At 40.9% G+C, this 22,662-nt stretch overlaps 1 protein-coding gene across 8 annotated transcripts in view; it reads right to left on the reverse strand.

Moving 5' to 3' along the window:
* KCNIP4 (potassium voltage-gated channel interacting protein 4) overlaps positions 1-22,662 on the reverse strand; it is a 628,148-nt gene that overhangs the window by 86,986 nt on the left and 518,500 nt on the right. For all 8 annotated transcript variants that reach the window (XM_079921091.1, XM_079921086.1, XM_079921088.1 and 5 more), the window contains one exon: positions 21,208-21,332. In XM_079921091.1, the coding sequence (XP_079777217.1) occupies positions 21,208-21,309 (102 nt within the window). In that variant the 5' untranslated portion in view covers positions 21,310-21,332. The remainder of the gene's footprint in view (positions 1-21,207; positions 21,333-22,662) is intronic.

Genomic DNA, 22,662 nt, shown 5'->3' on the forward strand with positions numbered 1-22,662 from the left:
GAGTAGAGAGAACCCTGACTTGAGAGGTGGAAGACAAGGTCTGAAGGCAAAGAAGGCAGAGATTTATTATTTCATTGGCTATTTCATTCATTATTTGATTTCAGGACAAACAATCGTCACCTAGGTCATGTCTTCAGTATTTGTCTCTGCAAAATTTGGAGAAGGTGGGATTAGTTGTTCTCAATGGTGTATTAACAGAGCTCTGACTGCATAATTTACTTTCACCACAAAACCCAAAGAGTGTCACCATGGGACATTTTTGTTTGTGTTGGATCTATTCGGTGGAAGGGCTCGGGAACTCAGCATCAGGACCGACCATGCATAAACATCTCCACTTACACGTGATTTCTTTTAGAGCCCTCACCAATATTGTGAGGAGATATTACCCCTATTTACAAATGAGGAAGATGAAGTTCAGGGAGATTTCCCAGGGCAAAAAGACTACTAAGTGTCATAGCTGGGATTGGAATTCAAGATTAGATGGCTCTCAATTCCTCACCTATTTACAGAAGCACACGTCCTCCCTAAACCTCCAGTCCTAGTGATGCATGGAGGAGGGCAGTGCAGGGTGCTGCCGGGGGTGGCCTCACTTCAAATACCACCTTCATCTGACTCTAGCAGAGAGCACTATTATCAGCTGAAGAATATTCTAGTCACATAAAACTCTAATTAATTAGGAAAAACTAGTAATTAACTGCATGCTCCATTCTGTTTTCAATAAATGCAATCTATCTAATAAATCAGGAGCACTTATTCATGATAATACAAAGTGTGTTCAGTAATAGGCTTGCCTTCCATTAGGGAACTAATATGAGATTTTATGTGGCGTTCCAGAAGAAACCAAGTAGGCATGATTAGCATTTGCTTCATTGCACAGATTACATGGTGCCTTGATTCTGCGCTGACAAGCAGTAAATTGCTCAGTTGCGTATGGTGTATTAAAATGTGTTTAATCAACAATTAGTTCCATGAAAAACAGTATTGCCTACCCCACTTCCAGTCACCATGGATAACATATGGGTACTTAGAGTCCTAACATAATTACAGACCACGAGCTGTAACAATACACCACAAAGGGACTAATCATATCCTTTCTTGGAATTTGTTTATGTCAAATAATGTTTAGTTAGGTGTTTTTGTTTTTGTTTTTTTCATAAAGAGCTCTGTATTGGACCATATTTTTGGTAAGATGATCCAAACGTGGATTTTAACTGCAGAAGTTATGTTATTTACTTTCTTGGTGATAAGGAACTAAATTACTGCTTGGAATATTTTATGTTCTTTTTTTTTTCTAGATATTTCAACAAATCTTTTTACGATCTCTTTTTGGAATAAGACAGAGCATAACGTTTAGAAACCTACATGTTTAGACTAAATAACTAGATAACTAAAGTTAACTAGCCCTACAGTTGAAGGGCTATAACTAGGAACTATGCTGAGAGGTCCTAAAAAGAAAAAAATAATAATAATAAGAGAAAGTGTCATTGAGCATTTATGCAAAGTCAGTTCAAAAAAAAAGGCTGAGTAGTTTGCTTCTGAGAAGTTAATCGCTAATTGATTCTGGGTTATTCTTACAAATGTGCTACTCCTTATTTCCTCTTTCACAAAATGTTAATATTTCCCTTGATATGGCTTTGAAATGATATAACCTAATGTATGTTAAAGCATTTTTTAAGATAATGTTTAGTGTACACTATACATCAAGCTTTATTAACATATTAGCAACATACCTTATTTGGTGACATGATTCTCTCTTTTCCCCTTAAGGTATTTCAATGATGATTCTCAAAATCTTTATGGGTCATATTTGCCCCCTGCTAGTTCTCCAGCTTTGCCCTTCCATTCCTGAAGTTTTCCATAACCTATTAACTCTGATATATTTCTACCCATTTCTCTAACATGGTTTGGTACCATGTAAATTGGTCACTTATGCAAATTAATTTTTATGGTGGTGATTAACTTGATCAGATTGGCTCAAATATTAACTCTTTTCTCAAAGTTGCTAACCTCAATTACAATGACGTAATGCTCACAAATGGTGTTTTAAAAGTATTTCTTATTTGCAGATAGATTTTTAGACTCGACGCTTATTTTGTAATTAGCTTGTAAAGCATTTGAAGACAGAGCATTGTTTCCTTAATCTTTGTACCTCCTTGTTCCAAACCTTTTTGCAGACACATAGAGCCAGAGAAGCACCCCTAAACTAGGTGTTTGGTGAAGGGAAGGGTGTGTCCTGTGCAGGGCTACAGGTCCTGGGATCCAAGAATACCTGGAAGATAGCTTGTGAGGGGTAGAGCTCCACAGAGAGTTCAACTAAAAGGTTGGAAAAGAGCCCAGAAACCAGGAACGGAGACCAGAGATACCATAACATGGTAAGCAGGTTCTAAAGGGAAGAATTAGCCGAGAGGAATCCCCTGAGGCTGAGATTTAGCGCCAGGGGCCCTTTACAGAGTACCCACAGCCCTGTCCATGGTTATGGAGGGAGTTATCTGAGGTGTCTTGAACATATTCATTTATTCAAGCAACAAGTACCCATCAAAAACCTATTCTGGGCTTCCCCGGTGGCATAGTGGTTGAGAGTCTGCCTGCCGATGCAGGGGACACGGGTTCGTGCCCCGGTCCGGGAAGATCCCACATGCCACAGAGCGGCTGGGCCCGTGAGCCATGGCCGCTGAGCCTGCGCGTCCGGAGCCTGTGCTCCGCAACGGGAGAGGCCACAACAATGAGAGGCCCGCGTACCGCAAAAAAAAAAAACAAAAAAAAAACAAAAAACCTATTCTGTCCCAGGAACAGTACTGGGTACTGAATATAAGTGGGTGACCCAAACATCAGTGGCCCTGCCTTCATTAATATCCCATCTCATTGGGACTCAGAAAACAAACAAGTTAATTTATTATTACCGATGATGATACATGCTGAGAAAGGAACAAACTGGGTGCAGTGATAGAGTGTATCTGGGAGTAGTGATTTGACCTACACAGACATGTGATACGTAGACATGTGATCAGGGGAGGCAAGATTTAAGATGCTATTGAAAGCCATAGGAAGAACCATGCCTACTAAATAATAGGGAAAGTGTGTCCCAGAAACTAACATGTGAAAAGACTGTAAGAGCGGAAAGAACCAGAAGTTCTTCACTGCAAGTTATATTTTTCCAAAGATGTTCAAAAAAAATGTAACCTATAGACAAGATTTTGGGGGAAGAGGAGAGGGCAGCGCAAAGGCAGAAAAAGTTGGCAGGCACAGTTTTGTGCTCCCAACTCTCCCAGCCAAGCACAGGCCCTGCCTCCACATTTCCTCCTGCAGGGGTCAGAATTTGATTATTTCTCTGGAAAGCACTTGTGCCTAGGAAACTGAAAGGAGCCCAACACAGAGAATGAGGCGTGTTTGAAAGAGATGTAGTTGTAGTTCAGTGAATACTGTGGCCACCATCATTAGTTTACTCCTGACTCCCTGGAGCTTCCCCAGTTCTTCTCTCTTACAGGGCTTGGGTGTTTGTGTCTTCCTTCAGTTCTGTGAGCTGCCCTAGATCCTTCCAAAGACTTCTTTTTTCCCCTCCTGTTAAGCAGGCTAGGATTCTGTTGCTTACCATCCAAGAGCGCTAATTGATATAGACACTTCTCCATCCTTATCTTGCTTTCTTGCTTGCCCGCTTAGCATCACTCAACACATTTCTTACTTCTTGGAGGAGTATGGTCTCTAGGCTGATGTGATCCCACATTCTCCTGGCTTTACTCCCATATCTCTGTTCTCCTTCAGTAATTTTTTTGCTGTCTCTGCCTCATCTCCTTTACTGATCTTCTAAATGTCAGCGTTCCCCACACCTCAAGGCTGAATCCTCCTCTCTTTTCTCTTTTCAGTCATTCCCAATGGTTAAAAGCATGGACTCTGCAGCTAGAGTACGTTGGTTCAAATTCCAGACTTGTTCATTCCTAGCTGTGTGACCCTGGGAAAGTTACTTAACCATTCTGTGCTTCAGTTTCTTTATTTAAAAAGTTTACTTTATAGGGCTGCTAAGAGAATGAAGGCAATTAATTACCTCTAAAGTACATTGGACAGAGCTTATTTCACCATATGTACTCAATACATGTTAGAGTCACTATAATTTTTACTAATCATCCATTCTCATGACCCTGTATGCTGGTGACTCTTAAATTTATACCTTCAGCCCAAAATTCCCCTCTTAGCTCTGTAATCATATATCCAACCACAGTAACTTATAAAACTTTATGAGACTAAATCTGAACTTTTGATCCCTGACTCTTAACACCCCATTCCCACTCAGCATTTTTTTCTCCCAGTTTTCTGTGTCTTAGCAAATGGCTTCCATATCTGTCCATTTGCTTAAGTCAGAAAGTTTGGAATCATCTGTACTGTTTCTCTTTCTCTACTGGTCACTTTCAATCCATCATCAAATTCTGTCATTTTTATTTCCAAAATACAGATCAAACTCCTTCACTCATTTACGTCTCAAACACCACAATTTTTAGTCCAAGTCACCATTATATTTTGGCTAGACTCCTGCAATATCTTCCTTACTGCTTTTCTCTTCTTCATCCTTCCTCCTTGACCAAACCCTTTATCTGCCAAAACACAGGTCATGTTACTCCCCTACTTAAACTATCAATGGCTTCTTACCACACTCTGAACAATTTAGCCTACAAGGCTCTGTGTGACTTGTTCAATGCTCCCCTGATGGCCTCATCTTATAAATCCCTCTCTCCTTCAACCTCAGTCATGTTAATCTCCCCTTTCTTGTCTTAGGATGTTCATACTTGCTGTTTCTTCAACTGGGGATCACTTTATCCTTGCTGGTTTCATGAGTGGTTCTCTCTTTAGGTATGACATAAAACACCTGGACTTAAGAAAGGCTTTCTGTATCAGTTAGAGTAGGGGTCCCCAACCCCGGGGCTGCGGACCAGTACTGGTCAGCGGCCTGTTAGGAACCGGGCTGCACAGCAGGAGGTGAGCAGTGGGTGAGCGAGCTAAGCTTCCTCTGCCTCTCCCCATCCCTCCCCATCGATCCCCATCCCTCCTCATCACTCCCCATCGCTCCCATTACCGCCTGAACCATCCCCCCCTCCCACCCCCGGTCTGTGGAAAAATTGTCTTCCATGAAACCGGTCCCTGGTGCCAAAAAGGTTGGGGACCACTGAGTTAGAGCCATTCAGAGAAACAGAACTGTGTTCACATGTGTGAGAGAGAGAGAGAGAGAGGATTTTAAGGAATTAGTTCATGGGATTGTGGGACTGGCAAGTCTGAAATCTGTAGGGCAGGCTGGGAACTCTCTGTTACAGTCTTGAGGCAGAATTCCTTCTTCTCTGGGAAACCTCAGATTTTGTTCTTAAGGCCTTCAATCGATTGGGTGATGCTAACCAGATTATCGAGGGTCATCTCCTTTACTTACACCTACAAGGTTAATCACACCTACAAAAATAGCTTCACAGCAACATCTAGACGGATGTTTGACTAAACAACTAGGAACCAAGGCCTAACTCAGTCAACAAGTAAAAATGAACCATCACACCTTCTAGGTCGCCTGTGTCCACATGAATCTCACTCACAGAATTCTGTCCTTTTCCTTCATTAAATACACCACAGTTTGCACTTAATTATTTTACCCTTTCTTATTAATTATACACTTTCTACACCAAACTCTAGTGTCTATGAGTTGAGGACAATTCTCTTTTATTCATAAATATACATCCAATATTATCAAAGTACTTGCCATATAGTGAGTATTCAGTAAAGGATTGGTGTTCCATATGTGTTTGTGGAAAGTATTCACAGCCAGGAGGAGCTTGAGATGTAAAGTTCTGACTCAATCTCCTAAAATTCTATGGGAGTTAGAATGTCATAAATTAAGCATGATTCATTAGAATGTGCATAGATAAGGAAATTACTGATTCTACCACATTTTCTTTTGACACATTTCTTTGTATTTCCCTGAAGTTAAATTATTCAACACAGATTTAAGAGGATTTATAGCCTAACACACTCAACTCAAATGTAGCGTTGAAAAGACGAAGTTTTGGCAACTTATTTTATTTTAATGAGGATTTGAACACCTGCCAGGGTCACTGGAATAATTGTCAGTTAGGCTTATATTAATGAACACGTTGAAGTGGAATTGTAAAAAATGGAAAAGGATCTGACTTTATGGGGTAGGTTCACTGCCAGGAGCTTGCAGTGATGAATGTTGCCCCGGATTTATTGTTAGTTTTAGCCACAAAATATCTACAGTTGCACAGAAGGCTCTTTAGGGAGCATGTACTGAATCTGAAACATTATTTATTGGGCTCCCAGTGATGTATTTGTGTGAACCAGTCACTGCTTCCAAAAAGAATATGAAGAAGTCATGCTGTTAAAGTTCATTCACACAGCATCTTACCACCACCTGTGTTGGGTTCTGTGCTGTGAAGACTTGGTTCCACGTACAACAAATTGTATTCACAAATCCTTAGAGGAAGCAGCTTTTGAACTTGCTATGTATGCATTTCTGATATAATGCTAAGGGAAGTAGCAAGGCTTGAAGCATTCAGAAGACAGAGACATTATTATTATTTTTAACAAATCCTGATCCTTCAAGGGATATGTGAGTTTGAGGTCAGTAGACACATTACTCCCAGACTAAAAAAATTTGCCTCAGGAGGATGAATTGAACTAACTTAAGAAATCTGTATGATTCTCTAGAAAAATTCAGTAGGGCTTCCGTGGTGGCGCAATGGTTGAGAGTCCGCCTGCCGATGCAGGGGACGTGGGTTCGTGCCCCGGTCCGGGAAGATCCCACATGCCGCGGGGCGGCTGGGCCCGTGAGCCATGGCCGCTGAGCCTGCGCGTCCGGAGCCTGTGCCCCGCAAGGGGAGAGGCCACAACAGTGAGAGGCCCGCATACCGCAAAAAAAAAAAAAAAAAAAAAAAAAGTATCTAGGAGAATAAAGAAGAATATTAAGAGTAGTTACCTCCAGCGAGGTGGAGTGGGGAGTCGACTGTATATAGGACACTTACACATCTCAGTTTACACCCCTAGTATGATTTCAAATGTTTTGCATGGCACTTAATTAGGTTAAGATAAAAAAGAAACAAATAAACCAAGAAGCATCCAATTGCCACAGAATATATGTAACGTAAACTCATGCTTAAGGCCATATACTTCAAGATGACATCATGATCTTCCTTACGAATTTTAGTTACTTTTGTACTTAGAAGAATGAGAGGAAAAAAATGAAGGGCTCTAATGTCTATTTTTCACACTCTAAATGAAAGGGATTATGCAAAACATTTCTCATCCTTTTCTCATCTACACCAGCATTAAAATCCTGAGTCTTCAAATGATAATTTGATATCCTGAGAAGCTGAACTACTTGCTCAGTGTAAGAAATGGCAATTGAAAGTTTCAAGCCCAGGAGAACATGTGCACCATGCCAGCCCCTGGGATTCAGAAGGGCTGCCATGTTTACCTGCTTAGACCTGTAGACAACCTTCTCCTCAGAAAGCCCTGCTTCTTGGAAGTCTGATAGAAAACTCTGCTAGGGCATAGGAACACTTTAACTCTGTTCTTCTACCTAGATTCTAGAGTACATGAGTGATACTTTGCACTTAAGGAAGACTTACCTGACTCTTTCAAGAGCAGAACAAAACCATTTATTACCCACCTCCCTTCATGAGTGGAAAGGAAGATCTTAATCCCTAATTTGCTGACAGGGAAACAGAAGCTGCCAAGGATGAAGTGATTTACTGAAGGTCATACAGTCAGTCTACAAAAGCCTCAAGAATAACTCCGAAGGGGTAGCTTCAAGATGGCAGAGGAGTAAGATGTGGAGATCATCTTCCTCCCCACAAATACATCAAAAATGCATCTACATGTGGAACAACTCCTACAGAACACCTACTGAACGCTGGCAGAAGACCTCAGACTTCCCAAAAAGCCAGAAACTCCCCACATACCTGGGTAGGGCAAAAGATAAAAGAAAAAACAGAGACAAAAGGATAGGAATGGGACCTGCATCAGTGGGAGGGAGCTGTGGAGGAGGAAAGGTTTCCACACACTAGGAAGCCCCTTCGCGGGTGGAGACTGCGGGTGGCAGAGGGGGAAAGCTTCGGAGCCGCGGAGGAGAGCGCAGCAACAGGGGTGTGGAGGGCAAAGTGGAGAGGCTCCCGCACAGAAGATTGGTACCGACCAGCACTCACCAGCCCGAGAGGCTTGTCTGCTCATCCGCCAGGGCGGGCGGGGCTGGAAGCTGAGGCTCGGGCTTCGGTCGGATCGCAGGGAGAGGACGGGGGTTGGCGGCGTGAACACAGCCTGCAGGGGGCTAGTGCACCACAGCTAGCCAGGAGGGAGTCCGGGAGAAAGTCTGGAACTGCCTAAGAGGCAAGAGACCATTGTTTTGGGGTGCGAGAGGAGAGGGGATTCAGAGCATCGCCTAAATGAGCTCCGGAGATGGGTGCGAGCTGTGGCTATCAGCGTGGACACCAGAGATAGTCATGAGATGCTAAGGCTGCTGCTGCAGCCATCATGAAGCCTGTGTGCAAGTACAGGTCACTATCCACACCTCCCCTCCCGGGAGGCTGTGCAGCCCGCCACTGCCAGGATCCCGTGATCCAGGAACAACTTCCCCGGGAGAACACACGGCGCGCCTCAGGCTGGTGCAACGTCATGTTGGCCTTTGCTGCCGCAGGCTCACCCTGCATACCGTGCCTCTCCCTCCCACCGCCCCCCCCCCCCCCCCCCCCCCGCCTGAGTGAGCCAGAGCCCCGTAATCAGCTCCTATTTAACCCTGTCCTGTCTGGGTGGGAAACAGATGCCCTCAGGTGACCTAAAACCAGAGCTAAACCCCAGGAGCTGTGCGAACAAAGAAGAGAAAGGGAAATCTCTACCAGCAGCCTGAGGAGCAGCAGATTAAATCTCCACAATCAACTTGATGTACGCTGTACCTCTGGAATACCTGAATAGACAACAAATCATCCCAAAATTGAGGTGGTGGACTTAGGGATCAATTGAAGACATCGGGTGTGCTTTCTGCATCTAATTTGTTTCTGGTTTTATGTTTATCTTAGTTTAGTATTTAGCGTTTACTATTATTGGCAGATTTGTTTATTGATTTGGTGGCTCTCTTCCTTTCTTTTTATAAATATATATATATATATATGTTTTTCCTTTTTCTCCTTTGGTGAGTATGTGTATGCTTCTTTGTATGATTTTGTCTGTATAGCTTTGTTTTTACCATTTGTCCTAGGATTCTGTCAATTTTTTTTTTTTTTTAGTATAGTTTTTACCACTTGTTATCATAACTGGATTTGTTTTTTGGTTTGGTTGCTCTGTCTTTCTCTTTTTTTAAATTACTTTTTCAGTTTTAATAATATTTTTTTATTTTAATAACTTTTTCTTTTCTCTTCTCTTCTCTTCTTTTCTTTCTTTTTTCTCCCTTTTCTTCTGAGCTGGGTGGCTGACAGAGTCTTGGTGCTCCAGCTGGGTGTCAGGCCTGAGCCTCTGAAGTGGGAGACCCACCAGAGACATCCAGGCCCCACATAATATCAAACAATGAAAGCTGTCTCAGAGATCTCCATCTCGATGCTAAGACCCATCTCCACTCAATGACCAGCAAGCTACAGTGCTGGACATCCTATGCCAAACAACTAGCAAGATAGGAACACCACCCTACCCACTAGCAGAGGGGCTGCCTAAAATCATAAGTTCAGAGATATCCCCCAAATACACCACCAGATGTATTCCTGCCCACCAGAAAGACAAGATCCAGCCTCATCCACCAGAACACAGGCACCAGTCCCCTCCACCAGGAAGCCTACACAACACACTGAACCAACCTTACCCACTGGGGGCAGACACCAAAAACAACGGGAACTACGAACCTGCAGCCTGCAAAAAGGAGACCCCAAACACAGTAAGTTAAGGAAAATGAAAAGACAGAAAACACACAGCAGATGAAGGAGCAAGATAAAAACCCACCAGACCTAACAAATGAAGAGGAAATAGGCAGTCTTCCTGAAAAAGAATTCAGACTAATGATAGTAAAGATGATCCAAAATCTTGGAAATAGAATGGAGAAAATACAAGAAACGTTTAACAAGGACCTAGAAGAACTAAAGAGCAAACAAACAATGAAGAACTGCACAATAAATAAAATTAAAAATTCTCTAGAAGGAATCAATGGCAGACTAACTGAGGCAGAAGAATGAATAAGTGAACTGGAAGATAAAATAGTGGAAATAACTACTTCAGAGCAAAATAAAGAAAAAAGAATGAAAAGAATTGAGGACAGTCTCAGAGTCCTCTGGGACAATATTAAATGCACGAACATTCGAATTATAGGGGTCCCAGAAGAAGAAGAGAAAAGAAAGGGACTGAGAAAATATTTGAACAGATTATACTTGAAAATTTCCCTAATATGGGAAAAGAAATATCAATCAAGTCCAGGAAGCACAGAGAGTCCCATATAGGATAAATCCAAGGAGAAACATGCAAAGGCATGTATTAATCAAACTATCAAAAATCAAGTACAAAGAAAAAATATTAAAAGCAGCAAGGGAAAACAACAAATAACATACAAGGGAATCCCCATAAAGTTAACAGGTGGTCTTTCAGCAGAAACTCTCCAAGTCAGAAGGGAGTGGCAGGACATATTTAAAGTGATGAAGGAGAAAAACCTACAACCAAGATTACTCGACCCAGCAAGGACCTCATTCAGATTTGACGGAGAAATTAAAACCTTTACAGACAAGCAAAAGGTAAGAGAATTCAGCACCACAAAACCAGCTTTGCAGCAAATCCTAAAGAAACTTCTCTAGGCAGGAAACACAAGAGAAGGAAAAGACCTACAATAACAAACCCAAAACAATTAAGAAAATGGGAAGAGGAGCACACATATCAATAACTACCTTAAATGTAAATGAATTAAATGCTCCAACCAAAAGACATAGACTGGCTGAATGGATACAAAAACAAGACCCGCATATATGCTGTCTACAAGAGATCCATTTCAAACCTAGGGACACATACAGACTGAAACTGAGGGGATGGAAAAAGATATTCTATGCAAATGGAAATCAAAAGAAAGCTGAAGGAGCAATTCTCATATCAGACAAAATAGACTTTAAAACAAAGACTATTACAAGAGACAATGAAGGACACTACATAATGATCAAGGGATCAATCCAAGAAGAAGATATAACAATTATAAATATTTAAGCACCCAACATAGGAGCACCTCAATACTTAAGGCAAATGCTAACAGCCATAAAAGGGGAAATCAACAGTAATACAATCATAGTAGGGGACATTAACACACTACTTTCACCAAGGGACAGATCATCCAAAATGAAAATAAATAAGGAAACACAAGCATTAAATATTACAATAAACAAGATGAACTTAATCGATATTTACAGGATATTCCATCCACAAAAAACAGAATACATTTTCTTCTCAAGTGCTCATGGAACATTCTCCAGGAAAGATCATATCTTGGGTCACAAATCAAGCCTTGGTAAATTTAAGAAAATTGAAATCATATCAAATATCTTTTCCAATCACAGTGCTATAAGACTAGATATCAATTACAGGAAAAAATCTGTAAAAAATACAAACACATGGAGGCTAAACAATACACTACTAAATAACCAAGAGATCACTGAAGAAATCAAAGAGGAAATCAAAAAATACCTAGAAACAAATGACAATTAAAACAGGATGATGCAAAAACTATGGGATGCAGCAAAAGTGGTTCTAAGAGGGAAGTTTACAGCAATAGAATCCTACCTCAAGAAACAAGAAAAATTTCAAATAAATAACCTAACCTTATAACTAAAGCAATTAGAGAAAGAAGAACCAAAAAACCTCTCAAAGATAGCAGAAGGAAAGAAATCATAAAGATCAGATCAGAAATAAATGAAAAAGAAATGAAGGAAATGATAGCAAAGATCAATAAAACCGAAAGCTGGTTCTTTGAGAAGATAAACAAAATTGATAAACCACTAGCCAGACTCATCAAGAAAAACAGGGAGAGACTCAGATCAATAGAATTAGAAATGAAAAAGGAGACATAACAACTGACACTGCAGAAATCCAAAGGATCATGAGAGATTACTACAAGTAACTATATGCCAATAAAATGGACAACCTGAAAGAAATGGAAAAATTTTAGAAAAGCACAACTTTATGAGACTGAACTAGGAAGAAACGGAAAATATAAACTGACTAATCACAAGCACTGAAATTGAGACTCTGATTAAAAATCTTCCAACAAACAAAGTCCAGGACCAGATGGCTTCACAGGAGAATTCTATCAAACATTTAGAGGAGATTTAACACCTATCCTTCTCAAACTCTTCCAAAATATAACAGAGGGAGAAACACTCTCAAACTGATTCTGTGAGGCCACCATCACCTTGATACCAAAACCAGACAAAGATGTCACAAAGAAAGAAAATGACAGGCCAATATCACTGATGAACATAGATGCAAAAATTCTCAACAAAATACAAAATACAGCAAATAGATTACAACAGCACATTAAAAGGATCATACACCATGATCAAGTGGGGTTTATCACTGGAATGCAAGGATTCTTCAATATATGTAAATCACTTAAAGTGATAAACCATATTAACAAATTGAAGGAGAGAAAACATATGATAATCTCAATAGATGCAGAAAAAGCTTTTGACAAAATTCAACACCCATTTATGATAAAAACTTCAGAAAGTAGGCGTAGAAGGAACTTACCTCAACATAATAAAGGCCATATATGACAAAACCACAGCCAACATCATTCTGAACGGTGAAAAACTGAAAACATTTCCACTAAGATCAGGAACAAGACAAGGTTGCCCATTCTCACCAATATTATTCAACATAGTTTTGTAAGCTTTAGCCACAGCAATCAGAGAAGAAAAAGAAATAAAAGGAATCCAAATCAGAAAAGAAGAAGTAAAACTATCACTGTCTGCAGATGACATGATAGTATACATAGAGAATCCTAAAGATGCTACCAGAAAACTACTAGAGCTAATCAATGAATTTGGTAAAATAGCAGAATACAATATTAATGCACAGAAATCCCTTGCATTCCTATACACTAATGATGAATAATCTGAAAGAGGAATTAAGGAAACACTCCCATTTACCACTGCAACAAAAAGAATAAAATACCTAGGAATAAACCTACGTAAGGAGACAGAAGACCTGTATGCAGAAAACTATAAGACACTGATGAAAGAAATTAAAGATGATACAAACAGATGGAGAGACATACAACGTTCTTGGGTTGGAAGAACCAACATTGTGAAAATGACTCTACTACCCAAAGCAATCTACAGATTCAATGCAATCCCTATCAAACTACCACTGGCCTTTTTTTTTTTTTCTTTTTGCGGTACGCGGGCCTCTCACTGTTGTTGCCTCTCCCATTGCAAGGCACAGGCTCCAGACGCACAGGCTCAGCGGCCATGGCTCACAGGTCCAGCCGCTCCGTGGCATGTGGGATCCTCCCAGACCGGGACATGAACCCGTGTCCCCTGCATCAGCACGTGGATTCCCAACCACTGCACCACCAGGGAAGCCCCCACTGGCCTTTTTCACAGTACTAGAGCAAAAGATTTCACAATTTGTATGGAAACACAAAAGACCCCGAATAGCCAAAGCAATCTTGAGAAAGAACGATGGAGCTAGAGGAATCAGGCTCCCTGATTTCAGACTATACTACAAAGCTACAGTAATAAAGACAGTATGGTACTGGCACAAAAACAGAAATATAGATCAATGGAACAGGATAGAAAGCCCAGAGATAAACCCCCACACATATGGTCATCTTATTTTTGATAAAGGAGGCAAGAATATACAATGGAGAAAAGACCGCCTCTTCAATAAGTGGTGCTGGAAAAACTGGACAGCTACATGTAAAAGAATGAAATTAGAACACTTCTTAACACCATACACAAAAATAAACTCAAAATGGATTAAAGACCTACATGTAAGGCCAGACACTATAAAACTCTCAGAGGAAAACATAGGCAGAACACTCTATGACATAAATCACAGCAAGATCCTTTTTGACCCACCTCCTAGATAAATGAAAATAAAAACAAAAATAAACAAATGGGACCTAATGAAACTTAAAAGCTTTTACATAGCAAAGGAAACCATAAACAAGACCAAAAGACAACCCTCAGAATGGGAGAAAATATTTGCAAATGAAGCAACTGACAAAGGATTAATCTCCAAAATTTACATGCAGCTCATGCAGCTCAATATCAAAAAAACAAACAACCCAATCGAAAAATGGGCAGAAGATCTAAATAGACATTTCCCCAAAGAAGATATACTGATTGGCAACAAACACATGAAAGGATGCTCAACATCACTAATCATTAGAGAAATGAAAATCAAAACTACAATGAGGTATCACCTCACAATGGTCAGAATGGCCATCATCAAAAAATCTAGAAACAATAAATGCTGGAGAGGGTGTGAAGAAAAGGGAACCCTCTTGCACTGTTGGTGGAAATGTAAATTGATACAGCCACTGTGGAGAACAGTATGGAGGTTCCTTAAAAATTAAAAATAGAATTACCATACGACCTAGCAATCCCACTACTGGGCATATACCCTGAGAAAACCATAATTCAAAAAGAGTCATGTACCACAATGTTCATTGCAGCTCTATTTACAATAGCCAGGACATGGAAGCAGCCTAAGTGTCCATCGACAGATGAATGGGTAAAGAAGATGTGGCACATATATACAATGGAATATTACTCAGCCATAAAAAGAAAAGAAATTGAGCTATTTGTAATGAGGTGGATGACCTAGAGTCTGTCATACAGAGTGAAGTAAGTCAGAAAGAGAAAGACAAATACCATATGCTAACACATATATATGGAATTTAAGAAAAAAAATGTCACGAAGAACCTAGGTGTAAGACAGTAATAAAGACACAGACTTACTAGAGAATGGACTTGAGGATATTGGGAGGGGGAAGGGTAAGCTGTGACAAAGTGAGAGAGTGGCATGGACATATATACACTACCAAACGTAAGGTAGATAGCTAGTGGGAAGCAGCCGCATAGCACAGGGAGATCAGCTCAGTGCTTTGTGTCCACCTAGAGGGGTGGGATAGGGAGGGTGGGAGGGAGATGCAAGAGGGAGGGTATATGGGGATATATGTATATGTATAGCTGATTCACTTTATTATAAAGCATAAACTAACACACCATTGTAAAGCATTTATACTCCAGTAAAGATGTTAAAAAGAGAAAAGAATAACTCTGAGGGCTCATGTCAAAAGAGAAATTGCCTCATACAATGAGCAGCTTATTTCTCTATCCTAACCACTTACCCCACTGTTTCCCATGCATGTGCCTAACTCCTCCCCTCACCTTCACCGTAAGTGGGATTTAGAGCTTTTTACGTACATGTCCTTTGTCAAAAATGTAGATCCCTGTAAATTCATCGTCAGTTCCCTTCGTCTATTTTTAAAGTGCAGACGTTCTCAAACCCTTCGAGTGGGGTGGAATAGCCCCATCAAAGAACTTTCCTCTTTTACTGGTTCCTTTGGCCATAACATCAAATCTCTTGTAGAAACCAGGGGGGAAGGTTGGTGTCACTTTTGGTAAAATCCCTCAGGAGAAGTCTGGATTGCAGGCAAAAAACTGAGGGGGGGTATTAACTGTGCTTGAAATGTGACTTCAGACCAAATTTAGCAGCTCTACTCCATAAGGGTTGCTGCCTCCTCACAAAGACCACTGTGATGGATATCATGGAAATGTGACTCCCCATAAATCACACGCTTTTTAATCCCCTGCCTTGAGTGCTGGGATGTACAAGAGTGACGGGAGGAGATGTTAGTTCCACGATTATGTAACATTATATGGCTCTGCTTTATCTGAGTAGAGAGAATCTCTCTTGCTGGCTTTGTAGAAGTGAGCTTCCGTGCTATGAAAGAGTCTGTGAGAGCACCATTGGCAAAGGACTACAGGAGGCCTCTAGGAGGTGAGTGGCCCCAGGTTGACAACTAACACAAGAGTGGGGACCTCAGAAATACAACCACAAGGAAATGAACTCTGCCAACAACCCCATGAGCTTAGAAGAGGACTCCTAAACCCAAAGAGAAATGCAGCCTTACCAACACCTGGATGGTAACCTTATGAGACCCCAAGCAGAGGAACCAGGTAAGTCATTTCTGGACTCCTAACCTTCAAGACTGTGAGATAATGAATGTGCATTTCTTTAAGTCACTAAATATGTAGTAATTTGTTATACACAATAGAAAACTAATACAAACATCTTGCATTTTGAGGTAAAAAGAATATTAACACTTAAAAATTTTAGGGAAGAATGACATTAACAATTATTAAAGTGATACTTTAAAGATGTATTTGAATGTAAAGGATATTTTGACCTATTACAACTCAAAATAGTGAAAGAAAAGGAAGCAGAGAAAGATTTGGGACAGGAAGCAGTCAGAGGTCCAAAACATATTAGGTCTACCTAGCTGCAACTATCTTTCATCCTGTGCCTTAAAAATTGGGAAGACTATGCTGTAAATTATTTATTAATGAGAGGAAATGTCAAAGAGACATAGCCTTATGAAAACTTAATGCCCAACGGACCATTCATTATCACCTAGTGTTGAGTGAAGTTATGCTTGATTCTGAAAGAGAACAGCAAAGCAAGTTTATGCGTCATGTATACAGATACTTGTATGACTTGTATGACCTTCTAAGTCGATCTTTTTCAAATGTGACCTTCTATTATCAGTTTATTAAAATGGGATTTTTTTTAAAGAAGTTTTTTAAAAAAAAGATTATTAAACATCACCCCATATTTAACTAAATCAGAGTCATCAGAGTCATCATCTGCACACACATCCCACCCCACCCACCAAGGGTTTCATAAGGCTCCAATGTAGCCGGTTTAACCGTTGATATTTGACATTAGAGGGTTCATCACAAGTAGGTCAATTCTGTTTGTGATAGAAGCGCCTTTATGGCTATGATCTTATACATTGAGAACCGTTCTCAATGTTGGTTCTCAATCTTGGCTGCACATTTTCATTACCTGGAAAGTGGGGTAAATCCTGATGCTCACGCTTCTTCTGGGAGCAATTACATCAGAATCACCAAGCATGATACCCAGCTATCTGTAGTTTTTAAAGCTCCCTAAATGATTGCAACATGAGACTGCTGATGTGTACCTAATAACTTGCATCTTTCTGCAACCTTTTAAATACATAATTATGTAGCTCAAAACCTAAAACACTGCTGAGGAAGTATGTAGGTCAACCAGGACTGCCCCACTCTGATGGAACATAAAACTGACGTTGACTATTTGGGGCCACACTATAATAATTCCTTTTTGTTGAACTTAATGTTTATTATCTGAATTTACTAAAAAAAACCCCAGCAAAACAAAGGCAAAACCCATGTAATGTAGATATCATTATCCCAATTTGTAGAGACAAGGACACACAAGCCACTGATTCAGAGGAATCTCCCTAAACAAATAAGATATGGACCTGAGTCTGAGTGACACCAGTGTTTATGATGTTTGCATTGTACTAGTGTGGTCACCAGACAAGGAGCGTCAGCAGCACTTGGGAACATAGGAGAAAGGCAAATTCTCCACCCCAATCTCAGACACTAAATCATAATGTTTCAGTCTGGGGCCCAGCAATCTGTTTTAACAAATCCGTCAGGTTATTCTGAGGGACAGTAAAGATTGAGATACACTGTACTATATTATCCATTTCTATCAGTTGCCTACTTTTGAAGATTCAGTTTAGTATGTGGTAAGAGAAATAAAAATGTGGGGATGAGTCAGTGGGTAAGACAGGGTGAGGGGCAGAGAAATCTTCTCTCACTATCTTCCTTTCCTCCAATTTCCCATTTATATTTACAATATATGTTGGAGAAATGCTGTCAGAGATATAGCACTGGAAAAAGATTGGGGAGCTCTGGTAATCTTTACTTGCAGGGGAGTTCAACCACTTTCATATAAGTGTGACTGGTTTAAGATGTTGATGAATGGTTTATTCTTTTAATCAAAATATGGGGAGTTTGTCACTCCCTCTTGCAAGAGCACACAGAATCACAACTAACTGCTGAACAATTATTGACTGGAACTCACCAAAAAAGATACTCCACATCCAAAGACAAAGGAGAAACTGCAATGAGATGGTAGGAGGGGCACAATCACAATAAAATCAAATCCCATAACCACTGGGTGGGTGACTCACAAACTGGTGAACAATTATACCACAAAAGCCCACCCACTGGAGTGAAGGTTCTGAGCCCCACGTCAGGCTTCCCAACCTGGGGGACTGGCAATGGGAGGACGAATTCCCAGAGAATCAGACTTTGAAGGCTAGTGGGATTTGATTGCAGGACTTTGACAGGACGGGGCAGGGGGAAACAGAGACTCCACTCTTGGAGGGCACACACAAAGTAGTGTGCACATCAGGACCAGGGGAAGGAGCAGTGGCCCCATAGGAGACTGAACCAGACCTACCTGCTAGTGTTGGAGGGTCTCCTGCAGATGGGGGTGGCTGTGGCTCACTGCAGGGACAAGGACACTGGCAGCAGAAGTTCTGGGAAGTACTCCTTGGTGTGAGCCCCCACCCCCACCCCCAGGAGTCTGCCATTAGCCACACCAAAGAGCCGGTAGGCTCCAGTGCTGGGTTGCCTCAGGCCAAACAACCAACAGGGAGGGAACTCAGCCCCACCCATCAGCAGACAAGTAAATACAAGTTTTACTGAGCTCTGCCCACCACAGGTCCCTCCCATCAGGAAGCTTGCACAAGCCTCTTGGATAGCTTCATCCACCAGAGGGCAGACAGCAGAAGCAAAAATAACTGTAATTCTGCAGCCTGTGGAACGAAAACCACATTCACATAAAGATAGACAAAATGAAAAGGCAGAAGACTATGTACCAAATGAAAGAACAAGATAAAACCCCAGAAAAACAACTAAATGAAGTGGAAGTAGGCAACCTTCCAGAAAAAGAATTCAGAATAATGATAGTGAAGATGATCCAGGACCTCAGAAAAAAAAATGGAGGCAAAGATCAAGAAGACACAAGAAATGTTTAACAAAGACCTAGAAGAATTAAAGAACAAACAAACAGAGATGAACAATACAATGACTGAAATGAAAAATACACTAGAAGGAATCAATAGCAGAATAACTGAGGCAGAAGAACGGATAAGTGACCTGGAAGACAGAATGGTGGAATTCACTGCTGTGGAACAGAATAAAGAGAAAAGAATGCAAAGAAATGAGGACAGCCTAAGAGACCTCTGGGACAACATTAATTGCACCAACATTCTAATTATAGGTGTCCCAGAAGGAGAAGAAAGAGAGAAAGGACCCGAGAAAATATTTGAAGATATTATAGTCGAAAACTTCCCTAACATGGGAAAGGAAATAGTCACCCATGTCCAGGAAGTGCAGAGACCCAGGCAGGATAAACCCAAGGAGAAACATACCAAGACACATAGTAATCAAATTGACAAAAATTAAAGACAAAGAAAAATTATTGAAAGCAACAAGGGAAAAACAACAAATAACGTACAAGGGAACTCCCATAAGTTTAACAGCTGATTTCTTAGCAGAAACTTTACAAGCCAGAAGGAAGTGGCATGAAATACTTAAAGTGATGAAAGGGAAGAACCTACAACCAAGATTACTCTACCCGGCAAGGATCTCAGACCGGGGCACGAACCCGTGTCCCCTGCATCGGCAGGCGGACTCTCAACCACTGGGCCACCAGGGAAGCCCATGACTAAGAATTCTTGAGCCTAATTTTCAAAGTCCCTTTCTCTTTAGGTCTGTTTATTTGTATGTGTCATCTTGATAGATTACACATCTTGATGTGTAATATGAGTCCTACCTGTGTGGGGTAAGCACCCATCTCCATTATATCGCCTTCCTCCCCACCCAGTCCACCCCCACAAATGCCTGGGTGTCAGAAGAGGACCAGGCTTCAGAGGAGCAATGGAAGGAAACATTTAGGTAGCCCAGGCAACGAGAGCAGTGAAGAGCAGAAATGGGGTAGAGAGAGACCCCATGGAGTCAGAGAGGTGGTGGAAGTTTGTGTGTAATATGCATGTTGGGACCTTATAAAAATATTCTGAAAAGGCAACTAGCATTACAAATTCTGTAAGTAAATTTTTGTGTGGATACCGTAGAAGAGGCAGTTTTTCATCTTCATGAGGTTGGACAGAGATACATTGAGGTGGACAGATTTCAAGAGGATGGAATTAGCAGAAATCTTTGGACTCTATAGATTCCTACAGACCGTGGAATGGAGGCTGTTAGGGGCTGGATTTGAGGAGGAATTGAAGCAATTCACTAGGATCTCAAGGGAGACCTGTAGCATATGTAACTATGGTTTACATATGTGTAAGAACATAACACATCTTGGGCTGTGTATGCCACTTAATATACGACCATTTAATACTTTTAAGGATGAATTACTTTCAAATAAATTCACGAGGGCGAGTGTTCTCTGCCTATTCAGACCATTAGCTCCTTGAGGACAGAAGCTGGCTTTCGAATACCCTGCAGTATCTAGCTTAATCCTGAGCATATACCAAGGCATCACTAAGAGTGTATGCCTGACAGATCGCCCAGCCCATTCCTTGTCTCTCACTGTCACCCTCTGGTGTGCAAGGACTGTCACTCTTCTTGACGATGATTCACTCAGGAAGGAGCATGATAGGTGCTCCTGGATCACAGAGAACCGAAAGGAGGGACTACCTACAGATGCCTGTTGTTCAGAGTCATGGGTAACATGTTCTTTTAGAAATTATCAAACTTATCATGACTTTTCTGCAATGCTAGGAGTGGAGTTCCTTGATAGGCTCCAATCGATAGTCAATTAGTCCTATAGACAATTAGAGCTTATTGAAATGATGTCGATATAACCAAAAAGGAAAAAAAAAATCCCAACTGGAAATTGAATAAAGTAAACCTCTCTTCTGTACTCATCCTTGTTTGATTGGACAAGCAACGGTGTACCAAAGTGAACCAAAGCCCAAATGGATATCAACAATTTTCATATCTAGGAAAGATCTATAAGAAGCGTACATAGGATGGGGCTCTCACAGAACTGCACATTTTCCCTTTTTCCCTGTCTTTTCTCAGTGCTCCTCTGAGAACTGCGTGAAGGTAAAGTCAAAAAGAAAGTTCTTACATTCTTAAATCCTCTGTAAAGGATCTGGAGCTCCTTCTTGGTAAATTTGCTCTGGGCTTCCAGAAGCTCGAGAGCCTCAGGCCGATGCCTGACGGTGGCCATCTCCAGTTCATCTTCCACGCTGTCTGTGGAGGAAAACCAAAGTCTTAAGAACGGTCACTGCTCACCAATGTGTATACACAGCAACATAGGAAAATGGAAGGAAATCTTTACTGCATGTCTGATTTTTCCAGAGGAAGGATTCTCACACTGCTAATAACAGTTTTTACATTTCCCAGAGTATACAGTATTCTGCTAATTCTACGTAATATTTTTTCAAACTTTCTAGTCATCAGACACCACACTATGAACACTTTTACAGTACAGTTTGAAAAGTGTAAAAATCATGGAAAATTTTAACACTTCAAATGTGTGTATATATCAGGCACTAGTTATAAAAATGGAATTTTAGTTTGATAGTCTGTACCACCCTTGTATCATGCAACTGTGAGATAGGACTCTGCTAAATACACTCTGAAGATTCCATTAAAATCAAATATTTTGCCTGGGGCTACAAATAAAGCAGAGAGATCAGGTGCTGAAATGAGTGAAGTACTCAGCTTCCAGTTTGACTGGCATAAACCCAGTCTTCATAGGTGCACACTGGATGGACTGGAGCCCAGGGAACTTCTGGCTACACCCTACTTTGCAGCCAAGGGAATCCATAGCTACGGATAAATGCTGAAATATTATACTTTGCTTTGTGAATTATATTTACACTATAATTTCTCGGAGATGCTCTACACAAAAAAAGACTTTTGTATCCATGTAAATTTGGTAAATTCTGTTAAGTTTAATGTAGTTTGGGAGCAAAACACTGGAATATAAAGGTTTTGAGAGGATTTGCAACAAAGAATTCTGTTTAACTTTGTTTAACCCATTGACCCCAAATGGCATTTGTCCACTGAACTCTTTTTCCCCACAAGTAACCTCTGCTAACATCTTCATCTGTGCCCTAGGGTCCTGTAGAATGCAAGTCGGGAGGTATTGGGATATATTAGGATCTGGGTGCCCAGGTCTCAAAGTATAGCATCCTTAAGTAACTTCAGCTGCTTTGCAGTGGGGCCCAATGGAGACCTAAGAGATTCTTCCTGCCATGGTCCAGTCCACACCTCAGCTAAGGAACTCCTCACATCCAGGGCCAGTACTGAAGCCATGGCTTCTCTCCATTATATCCCTTACTCTTAGCTACAGATTCCCAACTCAGACAGCTGAGGCTCAGAACATCTTCTCATCAACTGGTCTCAGGGCCATGCACTCCTGATTCCGCGGCTCATGTGTTAGTTGGAAATTTAGACATTTTTGACTACAAAAGTCCTAAATTTTTGATAATTAATGATGCTGTCTCTCATTAACATCTGTGCCTACTTACTGCCCTGACACTCTGACGTTAGTGAGGGGCCAGAGCTCTCACTT

The sequence above is a fragment of the Stenella coeruleoalba genome, assembly GCF_951394435.1.
Source record: "Stenella coeruleoalba genome assembly, chromosome: 4".
Taxonomy (NCBI): domain Eukaryota; kingdom Metazoa; phylum Chordata; class Mammalia; order Artiodactyla; family Delphinidae; genus Stenella; species Stenella coeruleoalba.